At 36.7% G+C, this 13,536-nt stretch overlaps 1 protein-coding gene across 5 annotated transcripts in view; it reads right to left on the bottom strand.

Annotated features, from left to right (window-relative positions):
- Window positions 1-204: 204 nt before the first annotated feature.
- Window positions 205-13,536, bottom strand: part of GRHL1 (grainyhead like transcription factor 1) — a 63,757-nt gene continuing 50,425 nt past the window's right edge. For all 5 annotated transcript variants that reach the window (XM_039331921.1, XM_039331920.1, XM_039331919.1 and 2 more), the window contains exons 14-16: window positions 11,806-11,891; window positions 6,990-7,054; window positions 205-2,771 (exon numbers count right to left, since the gene is read on the bottom strand). In XM_039331921.1, coding sequence (XP_039187855.1) covers window positions 2,657-2,771; window positions 6,990-7,054; window positions 11,806-11,891 — 266 coding nt within the window. In that variant the 3' untranslated portion in view covers window positions 205-2,656. The remainder of the gene's footprint in view (window positions 2,772-6,989; window positions 7,055-11,805; window positions 11,892-13,536) is intronic.

The raw sequence follows: 13,536 nt of genomic DNA, 5'->3' as shown, positions 1-13,536 counted from the left end.
TTATTTAATATCTCTCTTTATCTCTTTTTGGCTTTTTAAATAATTTTATTATCCAGAAGAACTTTCTATTTTCAAAAAAAGCTGTGAAGTAGATGTGAAGGAAAACAAGATTTCAGTTTTAGATGTCTGTGGGCATTGTGTGGCCTTTCCTTGCTTTGAGTAAACACCCACCTCAACTTATAACAAATACCAGTCAAAGTTAACTGAATGATTACAAATGGACATATAAAATTTAATTGCTCTTGCCTTACAGCAAATGTTCAATTACACAGACACATAAAAGCAAACATGGGCAAAATCACTTCCATTGAACTCTACAAGTACGGCTATGGTTAAAAGCCCCATGTCCCACAAAATAAATCAACAGTTTAATTCATACATTACATATAAATATAACCATGAGTGCATTCATTCTTAATAGAGAAACATCTTATATTTACTCATTTTTATCTGTAGCAAAACCTCAATTTTCTACAAATGACAGAAATTGTCATGCATGTTTACAGATACAAAAATTCTCTTGATACAATATATTCCTTCCAATTCTGAATTATTAATGACAGCATATTCAGAAACTTGCTAGTTTTCATCAACAAGATTATTTAATCTTTAATCTGTAAATGCATGACTATTTACAGTTACTAGAGTTTATTAAAATTATTAGATTTTTCTTTTAGGAAGGATTCTCTTTGGGTTTGCTTCAACATATACAATCTGTTCAACATTTCTCAGGATTCTATTGCTATGCAATATACATAATACTAATAATAATTATAATAATAATAGTGGTAATAACTGCACACAATAGATAAAGAAATCAAATAGCAAAGAGCCTAAGTGTTCAAAATTCCAGACAAAAATTTGTGCAGGCTGTTGCATTATCCTAGCCAACATGTCAGGAGGTTGGGGAAGGCTGTGACAGAAAAGTCATGAGCCAGCCAACAATGCAGGTTTATCACTTGAGTGCCATTTTGAAATGGGCTTCATGTGGATGTTTTTTTCTCTCTGCTATTGTCTATATTTGCACAAAGTATTTTTGAGCCCTATAAAAGACATTCAAAGTGATTAATAAAAGCAATATACAAGCCTAACCATATTAAATAAAGTAGGAGTCTGACCATAAGGAATTTAGAGTAAGTGTAAGGTCACATATTATATAGTGTACAGGCAGGTTGTATGGAGAAAGCATTGTGTCAAATATCTTGGCTTAGGATATTCATAGATATCATGATCAATACTTTCAATAATATTGCAAAATAAACATGTAGCCCAAATAAAAAGAAATAACAAGTATTCTATTGGCTAGAATAGTAGATAATGTGTGTCTCCTGATTGGCTACATCAGTTTCGCCTCAAAACATATACTGAATTCATTTCACACCTGTGCAACTAGGACTCCATTAGGAATCCCATTATGCTGTCTGGCTCACATATTGTCTTAAGTTATGTTTTGTGTAATAACTTTTTGTTGACTAAATTACAATCTTCTTAAACTGCCCTTTTGGGCTTTGTACAGCTTGGAAATCCCTGAACAAAACAAACTACATAATGACCTAACCTGTTAAATGAACCAGCACTATTGTTTGCTAGCAGCTTGCAGAGCTTATTTTTGGAAGCATCTGGGCCATAAACTTTGCAAATGGACTCTAATTTACAATGGAAAATGGTGAGAAAACAATATCTGTTTCATGTATTAAAATGGTAGGTACCTACATTTTGGAACAAAGAAAACAAGAGTGTTTGAAATTGCAGTGAGAATTGAAGCCCAAAGTCACTAATAACCAGTTTTGATGCTTAATGCTTCTTTAACTATGATCATTGGGTAGATGAGCTAGTTTCATGTCATAATAAAAAGAAATTAAATAAAGTATGCAAAAATATCCTTTTACCTATTTTCCCTTACAAGAGATTGAATATGCTCAACAAAAATTTAATTTAGCACCAAGATTGCTTTTCTTAGTGATATATTTATATACATATAGCCTTTTCAGGTTGGCTTCACCATATGCTTTGTGTTATGCACGCACATAGATATCTAATCATACCACTGTATATCCTGAACATTATATATAATATAATCTATGTACACATTTACAACCCTTCAAAATACACTGCAGTTATATATACATATATTTCATCAGTGGGCTACACACAGTTAAAGAAAGTTCTTCACAAAGCAAGAAACAAGAAATTGTAGCAGAAAATTATAGTCTTATGCTCTGGGCAATTGTAAACATCACAACAATCCAGTCCTACACTTTTCTGAAACTCCTATGAGCACCAAAGAGTTTGGAGGTTCTGAGCTGATAAAGAAACTTACACACATATTTAATGGTAAGGGAATGTGTTGATAATATAACAAGTTCATTTTAATTGTGCTTTGATTATATATGCAAATTTCATTTTTTAAAAATAAAATAAAATCAATGTCTGTTCTTCTGTTTCAAGTGCAGTGTTGCAGCCAAAAGGCCTGATTTATCAATTGATAATTCTTATTTATTTATTTATTTATTTATTTTAAAAAAGGTATTCTTCTTTGGAAGAATAAAATGACTTCTTCCTTAAAAACACATTTACATCCTGAGGACAAAAACAAGAGGTTTTGTATTTAGAGCCTTCACTGAAAGATCCCACAAGGAGCCCAACAAATTAGGTTTCAGATTTCAGTAAGAGTGAGTTTGTAAGATCCAGCAGCTTCTTCTATCTGTAACTGGAAGGTGTCTTCATTGGAATAATGCTTCACAATATTATCATCCATATTCACTAAAATACTAAGAAACAAAATGGGGTATTAAGAACAGGACATATCACAGCTGAACCAAAAACTGTCAGAACCAAAACAAGTTAGCATCTTTGGACCTACTGTCATAATCAGAATATTCGGATTAACCTAGCAAAGTAACGCATTCTTCTCAGTGAGGAAATTATATTATATTAAGCAAAGACTTTGTACTTTCCACTTAACAAGAAAAAAAATGCCAGTATAGACTAGTTTCTAAGCATGCCACGGAGGAAATTTAATCAGTCCAAGGCATTATAAGTCTATTAGCCAGAAACCTTGAAAACACTAAGACATTAAGGTAAATGTCATAACTTCTATAGATATCAACCTTTTTTTAACCTCTTGCAGCCTATTCTGTTTTAGTTCACTGTAAATAAAAAGGTCATTTGCAAACTATAAACAAGCTTAACTTTCAGAATCAAAGTTCTGAAAGCTCAAAGATCTCTTAAAAAGGTAATTTTGAGGAAGGGTTACAGATGCCCAATATAAAAGTTTAATAAATGGCCACATGGCATCCATTTCCCATGACCGAGAGGAAGGGAAAGTTGCATAACCATTAAATAAATAATTTGCTATTAAATATTGGCACTGACTGAAGTGAGAATCCACTCTTGAACTGGCTTTATACTAGTTTGTATTTATTTGTAGAGTGCTTTGCATGTGGCTCATTCAGAATCATGTTAAGAATAATCCCTTGCTTATTTAGATACAATTACAGGTTAAAACATCCTATCTCCACTGAATTCCAGGACATTTGCAAACTTAACGCAGAAGATTTTGAAAATGAAGAGTACCAGCAGCTCTGCAGTTGAGAAAAAATCTGGCATTGGTAGCCAATACAAAAGCCGAGTATAGCTTTCTATGAAATGTCATGGCAATTTTTAGAAAAAAAATATTAAAAAATTATTACAAGTAGTTCTCGACTTACAACCATTTATTTAGTGACCATTCAAATTTACAGGAGCCCATTGAAAAAAATGACTGATGATCCTTTTTCTCACAACTGGTAGAGCATCCCTGTGGTCATGTGATCAGAATCCAGATGCTTGGAAACTGGATCATATTTGTGATGGTTACAGTATCTTGGGGGTCATGTGATTATCTTTTGCAACTTTCTGACAAGCAAAGTCAACGAGGAAGCCAGATTCACTTAACAAACATGTTACTAACTTAACGACTGTGGCAAGAAAGGTCATAAAATGGGGCAAAACCTAACAAGTATCTTGTTTAGCAATGGAAATTATGGGCTCAGTTGTGGTCACAAGTTGAGGTCTACCTATATTCTGTGCTGATTATACTTAGAAATTAGCAAATCTATGTCTAGATCATTTTTGTAGTTGAATTCTGGAACCTAAAAAAGATGGTCTCGGCCACCTGATCTCCAGATCCACGCCTTTCCTGGCTAACTAAAGCTGCTGAGAATTGTCTTGTGTGGGTGGATTCTCATGGCAGTGAATTCTTCCTTGAATGAGTTCATTGTTCTTCCACCCCTTAAGGCAGTGTTTCCCAAACTTGACAATTTTAAGGCATGTGGACTGTGGAATTCTGAGAGTTGAAGTCCTCATGCCTTAAAATTGTCAAGTTTGGGAAACACTGCCTTAAGGAGGCATTGCTGGATCAACCATACTGGACAACTTTCACCCAGTATCTCACCTCTCTTATTTTGGGGTGGGGGGGGGAGAAGGTAATTGAGAGGATGGCCAAGCAGTAACTTCAGAGGATAACAGGTAACAAAATAACAGAGTTGGAAGGGACCTTGGAGGTCTTCCAGTCTGACCCCCAGTTCAAGTAGGAGACCCTATAGCAGAGATGGCCCAGACTGCAACCCAAAGCCCACTTATGCATTGTCGGGTGCTGGGTAGGCGTGGCCCATTGGGTGGGTGTGGCCCATTGGGTGGGCGTGGCTGTGGTGGTAACGGCAGACTGAGTGGGACTCAAAAGTTCAACCAATCAATTCCAACTTTGCAAGATCTTTTTTTTCCCACGAGAAGTTGAAATTGACTGATTGATTGAACCTTTTTTTTTTTTTGCACACATGGCAGAGGCCTAAAGCGAAAAGGTTTTATAAAACCCAGCTGAAGGACTAGGGCGAGGGTGCGCGTGCCCACAGAGAGGACTCTGAGTGCCGCCTCTGGCACTCGTGTAAAGAAAAATCTGAAGAATCTTTATCAAGAAAGATTTGAAGGATATCAAAGGAAATCTGGTTAGAATGAGAGATACAGTATATTGTATACTGTAAAGGATTTTTTTAGAATGAGAGATAGAATAAAAGTTTTAGAATGAAATTCTAATAGTTTTTTTAAACAACAGAATTTTTTAGAATGGGTGATATGTTGTATAGTCCAGAGGTTCCCAACCAGGGGTGCTCACACCCCCTGGGGGTGCGAGACGATATTCCAGGGGATGTGAAAACTTGGGTTTTCAAAATTATAATGTATATGCATAATTTGTTGTTATTTCAAACTTTTGTAAGGGGTACGAGAATATATCAGAAGTGTCCTAGGGGTGCGGGGTATAGAAAAGTTTGGGAAGCACTGGTATAGTCTAAGGCAGAGGTCCCCAACCTATGAGCCGCGGCCCATTACCAGGCTATGGTCTCTTGCCCACCAGGCCATGTGAGTGGCTGATCAGTGCATGTGTGTGTGTGTGTGTGTGTGTGTGTATGCGTTCTGTTGTCCTTTGGCTGGCGCTAGCCGAGGCGTGAGCCGTGAGCCTTGCACCGGCATTAGTCAAGCAATAAATCTTGCACCGGGTGCTAGCCGAGCCACATGCCAGCGTTAGCAGCCCCATTTACAGAGTGTGCATGCTCACGGCCCCATTCGTGCGCACGCACACGCAGTCACATTAGCATGTGTGCACATGCACACATAAAGGTGCTTGCCCCTTCCTTTCCCACCGGGCCACCACCCAGAAAGGTTGGGGACCCCTGGTCTAAGGAAATCTTTTAATTCCTGGAACAGATAAAACAAAAATTTTCACATGTCAATTGAAAAAGGTTTCATTTGCTACAAATGTGCTCTTTTTCTGTTGTAACCTAATATCCAAGCTATTAAAAATATCTTATTTGAAAAATTAAATCGCAGTAAACTAAATAAAATGATTAACATTTATATTGTACCCTACTTTATTGGAATCTGTCAGTAGATAGATTAAAATCAGTGTAGGAAAATTACTTACAAAATGTTATTGAGGAAGAAGATTAGAATAAGAGTTGGATTTCTAAACTCATATTCTCATTCCCTGCCTAGATTAGAGAAAATTATATCAAAATGATTTACGCATCTTGCATGACTCCAAAGAAAGCGAGAGAGAATTAAAGATAAATCTCTGCTCAGATACAATAACGAGAGGAACATATTTTCATTTGTATGGAGTATACCCAAGGATTAGAAACTTGGGGGCTTAAAAATACCGTAATAGAAATGGGTGAAATCATCAATCAGAAAATCAAAGTATAACCACAGTTAACTCTGAGGAAAATATTAGTTGGTGATAACAAAAAAATTGGAAGGCCATAATTTTATTCTTAAATGGACTTTGACACATAGTGATGGTAGAAAATATCCATTAGTTATACCCTCAAACCAAACACCTTAAACCATAGTCCATTTTTTAAAACATGGCAAAAGATGTGGTTCTTTTCATTAATTTTTTGGAAAAAAACACCTCTCTGGCAAAGAGCTGTTTTTGTTATACTCCGATATGGAAAAGTAGGTTCAGTTCTAGAAAAGTTCTAGAAGTGTAGGTTATGTTCTATTTTAAAAATGTTTGTAATTTATACAAACCTTTAAAACAATGGAAACATAATATCTGACCATTTTGTATGTTGTAAATACATTTCACATTAACTTATTTTGGTTAATTAATAATAATTAATAATTATCAACAATCAGTCATAGTTTATTAATAATAATTAAATTCATCAATTACAAAAGCTATTCCCTCTCACAATACTCTTTGTTATAACCAAATTTCTGGCTTTTTGAGAACTTCATAGTATGTGCAGTCTGCCTTAAATGCAAAACTCCCAGTTTGCTGAGCAAATAATTCTGGATCTTATGAAAGTAGATGCAAACTGCAGCCACCCTTCCTTTTCAAGGAAAATGGAGAAGATACAGATTGAGGGAAGTGAGAAGCTGGCTCAATGCAAGATGAAAAAATATAAAAACTGCACACCTATTGAGAAATTTAATGTATGTATACTCACCCTTTTTTACATTTCTTGAAGACTTTTCCTATTTTGTCCAAGGGGACCTCATATTTGTCAGATATCTAAATATAAAAATCAAATTAAAAAGGTTAAATCTTTGAACCACAGAAGGGAAAATACTTTTATGCGATACACAACAGCAGGATTACTTGCTAATACCTATGATAAATATACATTAGAACTGAAATCATGATTTAAATTCCCATCACATATAGCAAAAAAAAGAGCACGATATAAATATTCTCATATGCTGCCATTGACTATTTTTATTGATTTGTATTTGTATTGTATCTCACCTTTATTATTTTTTACAAATAACTCAAGGCAACGAACATACCCAGCACACCTCCCTCCTCCTATTTTCCCCACAAGAACAACCCTGTGAGGTAGGCTGGACTGAGAGAGAATGAATAGCCCAAAGTCACACAGCTAACTTTTATGGCAATCGTTCTGACTTTGTGAGTTCATTCTTATTAGAACAGAAATTTCTGGAGGAATGGTTGTATCTATGCCTTATTGGGTCAAGCATCAAGCCAGCCCACATTTGACAATGTCTAGTTTATAAATCATAGTTTCAGACTCTGGTTTCCTCACTGATCACAAATTATGGCTTCCCAAGTCAGAGAACAGACTGAATTAAGCAAAATTCTTTAGCTGCAATTTGGTGTGATGTCTGAACTGAACTAATCTCTGACACATACTGTTGAATTTCTCAATAACTGTGCACAACTCATTAAAAATAGCATCTGTCTCAAAGTCTACATATAATCTCTCGAAATAACAAAATTAATTCAAAATGTTCAGTTATCTTGAATTTTACACAAAGCTGAATATTTGAAATTAATTTAATCCATAATTTTTGTTTCACCATTTCTAATCAATCTGTTTCTGCAGGGCATTTCACATGACTAAAATTTCAAGCAAGTGATTCCTCTTACAAAAAAGGAAATGATACAGAGTCATAAGAAAAGTGAATTTATTTCATCACAGGACATTTTCCAGATTCACCTTTTCCAACTGTTATAACCACAAGAATTGTGTCAAAAGTACTGCTATTGCGAGCCGCCCAGAATTGCTTAAGATGGGTAGCCATATAAATCTTTTCAATAAATAAATGACTTGGACAATTTCATAAACTTTTCAGCTGGCAATCCTTGGAGCAATTCTGAATAGTATCATTCAACAGGAGAATTGAATACAGGTAGTCTTTGACTTACAACAGTTCATTTAGTGACCATTTGAAGTTACACCACCACTAAAAAAGTGACTTATGACCGTTTTTCACACTTATGATCATTGGAACATCCCCGTGGTCATGTGATCAAAATTCAGATGCTTGGCAATTGACTCATATTTATGACAGTTTCAGTGTCTCAGGATCCTATTATCACCTTCTGACAAGCTAAGTCAATGGGGAAGCCAAATTCACTTAACAACTGTTACTAACTTAACAACTGCAGTGATTCAGTTAATAACTGTGGCAAGAAAGGTCGTAAAATGAGGCAACTTAACAAATGTTTCACTTAGCAACATAAATTTTGGTTTCAAATGTCGTCGTAAGTCAAGGACCACCTGTACCCTTTCTGATCCATAGAACCCTCATAAAGTGAGATGAATGGAGGTAAGTACTGACTGGCTTCCAGGGAGAACCCATCTCAGTGTCCTGTTTCCCCCCACGCCCACCCCATTAGAGGTCCTGGATTACTATGAGAACTGAGAAAATAAGTGCAAAATGCCGTTCTGATGTTGTGCTAATTGCATCTGAAAAACTTTAGGATCATTTTTGTTAAAGCCAGTGGGTAATATCAAGCAAATCCTTATGACTAATCCCTAGTTTGCACAAAGGACGATCACACAATATATTGACAAATGTAAAAGCAGCAGATCCATAGAGCTAATACAATCATTCTCCAGGATGGCTTTCCATCTTCATCTCCACCCCAAACTGACTATCTCTTATTTTATAGACAGACTTATGGCAGCTAATACTGTCCACAGGGCTTCTGTATCAATTTCAGAGAAAGTATAGGGTTTGGGAACAGGGTCAGATCAGAGAGAGTCGGATTCAACTCTAAAGCCAACAGTCTAGAAATCAGTCTTGTTAAACTTAGTCAGACTAAATACCAAGTACCGGTAAATATGTATCAGTCCAGTGAAAGTAGCCCAAATAAATATTCTTATATACCTCCCATGTTAACAACTTAGCCATTATTTTTGGGTTTTTTTTAATTTTCAGTTTTTCATGATTCTGTCTTTTTTATAGTAGAATTTACATATACCTATGACCATGAAGAAGCATATGCAAAAAATGTCTTCATCCAGTTTTGCAGCATGGGATAGAGATAAAAGAAAGAGAAATAAAATGTATACTTTAAAAACATAATGAAACTGTGATGAACATATAATTCAATTTACATTATACATTTCTTGATAATGAATGCTAAATTTGGGGTGGAAAAAGTCACATTTCTGAAACTTGCAGTTACAGAAGTTGCTTGCCAAACAGAATTCGTTTTCTAAGGAAAAGGAAAATTCAGACAGCTAAATTTTCTCCAGATAAAAATTACTTCTTGGATGATCAATGTGACTGAATACAATCTGTAGGTCTTCTAAAAATTACATTGGTGCCCTGCCCTGCTCACAGAGGGCTGTGTGGATTAAAAGTATTACCAGTACTTTGTCTTGTTCCTTCTAATCCCTGCATATGTGTCTTCTTCACATTTTGGAGGAAATATAAAGACTACAGAATAATTTTAGATTTTTCTAATTGATGTATAAACCAGACAAGCTATCTATGTTAGCATAGATAGAGTGCCAGAAAGAAATTGGTTTAGCCTGTCTGGTTTATACATCAATTAGAAAAACCTAAAATTATTCTGTAGTTTTCGTATTTCCTCCAAAATGAGCATTTGGCTTAACAAGTGAATAAATAACATTATCTGCCAATGAAAATAGATGCCCAGCAAAATTAAAATTTAAGGACTGTAAATATATACCCATCATTCTATTTCCTTTTGGGATAAGCAATTTTAGGCCACGGACAGAACAGAAAAAAAAATAGTAAACCAATGAAAATAAGGTGTGAGGTGAGAAAAAGAAAATGAAATATAACAAAATATAGTTAATACCCTTTACTGTACTTGTCTATATCTTTCTATCCTTGCAAACTATCCTTGCATCTACTACAGCATGTTCACATTAACCACCTTTTGAATTTTAAATTTCTTATTTCCCTCTTTTTCTCCTCATCCCCATTCAGTCATGACTCCTGTTTCTCAACCTTTCCATTCTTCCGTTCTTTATTTGATTTGCAAATTGAACCTCTTACACTCTCTCTAAATGTTCAAACATCAGTTATTTTTTATTTAATAATTCATAGACCGCCTATCTCATATACATGACTCTGGGCAGCTAACAATTAAAAGAGAGTGAAAACAATAAAAACTACCAAAATTAAAGTGACAAAGTAGCAGTTGAAAACCCTTATAAACACAAACTAATCATGAAACAGGCATGGTTCTGAAATGTTTTGGTATCGATCACTCATTTTTTTGTTTTCAATCTACATTCATTTCACATTCATTCATTATTGATATAATTCTTAAGTACACCATTCCATTTTATTCAACTCTTATGTTTCTGCTTGCATATCCAACCAATATTATATTGTTATACTGTATAACATTACAATTGTTATACTTCCATTAAATAGTGTGAGTCGAAGGACAAACCCATATTTTTCCATATGCCATGATTAGCACCAGGAAGTCCTATAAATATTGACTTCTGTCTTCCATTATGGTTATGGTCAATTAAGGTTTTCACATAATTCTTTTTAGGAAGATAGAGACACTATATTCCTGGCCATCCATAAAGACACTAGTGGTCAGGTTCCAATGTTATCCCAAGCGTGCTTATACGCTTCTATGCAAGATAGGATAGCCCAGCTAGAAATAATACTGTTGCTTGAATCCCACCAACTAGAACAGACATGTCAAACACAAGGCCCGGGGGCCGGATGCAGCACACAAAGTGGTTTCATGTGGCCCACGAAGCTATCCTGGAAACAGTGAGGGAATGGCCCCCACTGCCTGGGCCCTGGCCCAGGCCAGCCGGGAGCCAATGTACAATTTTGTGGTGGCCCTCTATGCTGAAACGCATTCAGTCTTAGCTCCATAAGCCCCCCCCCCGCATGACCTGAGAGGAACAGTGAGGCTCCTCCAGTGGACCGTGCCTTGGCACTTGCCCTGGTCCCACTCCCTTCTGCCAGAGACCCTCAGATCTGTCCCACTCCTGCCCAGGCCCCCAGAGGCACCCTTGACGTGAATGATGTAGGCCACACCCACTCCATCCACACCCACCCAGTAGGCCGCACCCACCCTGGCCACACCCATCTGGCCTCCTGAGGGCAACCGCAATGCTGATGCGGCCCTCAATGAAATTGAGTTTGACACCTCTGAACTAGAAGGTGCATGTTCTATACCAGAGGTCCCCAACCTTTTGGGCACAGACTGGAGAGTGAGTGGTTTTGTGTATTTCCTGCATCCCGCAGATGGGGCTTTGCTTGTTTGTGCAGACCGATTGCTGGCATGCGCACCCTGATACCAGTCCATGGACTGGGGGTTGGGAACCTTTGCTCTGTGCTAACATACAATAAGAATGGAAGTCCAATTTTTTTGTAAAAATTCAAGCACTTGAAATCCTACACTTAGACAGAATACAGTAGCAATTTAGATTAAGTACAAAGAAGAAGATATGTAGGTTTCTCCATTTTTTTCCTTCAAGTATGATAATAAAAATCCTTACAACTTACAGCTTCCATAAGACCTTTCAGAGATGGAACTTTAAGCATAAGTGCATCAAATACTTCTTCCGATTCTTTCCGGACGTACAACAACACTAAAAGAAAGGTGAAAAATAGCTAATAATAATAATAATAATAATAATAATAAAAATAAAAATTATAAACACTATTTTCCCTCCTTGCCAAAAGCAGGTGACAAAATGTGAAAAATTAGTTTATCGTGGGATGACTTACAAATAGTACGTTTAATATTGCACCGGCCTTATTTTGCTTTGACAAAGCAAGGCAGAAAACAGTATATACACACCCTTTCCCAATGCTTAGTTAAACACACTCCAGATTATGTCACCACAGTACAGTATAGCATAGTCTGGCCTCTAGTCCCCTTTAAATTAAGCTCCACCTCCGCTGGCAGCAGCCAGAACAGTTTGGAAAGCTACCGTGTCAGGTTTCCAAATTGGTTCTGAACAATGAGCCAATTAACACTCTGGTACTTGATTTGTTTTTCTTTTCTTAAAGTTTGTTCAATGGTTCCTCAAATATACTGGAGGGAATTGATTGTGCAAAGGAGGGTGGGATTTAGAAGCCAAACCACTACTATATTTAAGTCCGTTTTTTTAAAAAAAATAAACTAAAAATACATAAAAGATTGTGAAGGAAGAGCCCAGTGCTTCCAACTTATTGCTATGCATCCTTCCATTATTAATATATTACATACCTTTTAACACTGTCTAGACTCTAGAGTCTAGACCAGGGGTAGGCAACCTTGGCTCTTTTATGACTCGTGGACTTCAATTCCCAGAATTCCTGAGCCAGCCATGCTGAGTCAGGAATTCTGGGAGTTGAAGTCCACGAGTCATAAAAGAGCCAAGGTTGCCTACCCCTGGTCTAGACAATTAACAAGGACTTTGTGTTATCACGGAATAAGCTGTAGGGATCAAAATACATTACTGATCTTTAACTAATAATGTAAATGTAAATATGTTTTAAGTTAGGGAAAAAAAACCTTTAACCTTCTGCTTACTTTCAAAAGAAAATAGTCCCTGTAAGAAAAAGTGATGCCTTGCAGTAATCTAGGATGGAGTTGAACCTTCTGACAATCAGAAGTTTCACTAAATTAATCCAGTTAAACACAATTATCATGTGCTTACATTTTTCCCCTCTTCTGTCAAGTTAGACTTGCAACTCAACAACAGAGGGGGAGGAGTCTCTACAGAATATAGCCATGTTTTGGGGGGAGAGTGGCAGCATCCGTACCCGGGCTCCCTTAGGACAAGAATCATGTGCAAGCAGACTGCCTAAAGAGGTTCAACATTCTGTAAAAGGGACTCTACCATTATGCTGCTGTAGTTCAGTTTGTATTTTGAAGAAACACACTAGTTAATTAACATGTGGCTAAGAGTACAGGAATCCGCTTTATGCTGAATTAAAACATTGGCCCATCCAGTCCAGTGTTTTTCAGCCTTGGCAGCTTCCAGATGTGCGGACTTAACTCCTAACTCCCCAGAATTTCTCAGATGGCATGCTAGCCAGGGAATTCTGGGAGTTGAAGTCTGCACATCTTAAAGTCAACAAGGTGGCGCAGCAGTTAGAGTGCAGTACTGCAGGCCACTTTAGCTGACTGTGTTCAGCAGGTCAGCGGTTCAAATCTCACCGGCTCAAGGTTGATTCAGCCTTCCATCCTTTCGGGGTAGGTAAAATGAGGACCCAGATTGTTGGGGGCAATGTAAATATATATAT

Source organism: Crotalus tigris, unplaced genomic scaffold, assembly GCF_016545835.1.
Source record: "Crotalus tigris isolate CLP2741 ecotype Arizona unplaced genomic scaffold, ASM1654583v1 scf7180000024439.5362192, whole genome shotgun sequence".
Taxonomy (NCBI): domain Eukaryota; kingdom Metazoa; phylum Chordata; class Lepidosauria; order Squamata; family Viperidae; genus Crotalus; species Crotalus tigris.
Note: the sequence above shows the minus strand (reverse complement) of the source record. Positions and strands in the feature narration are given on the sequence as shown.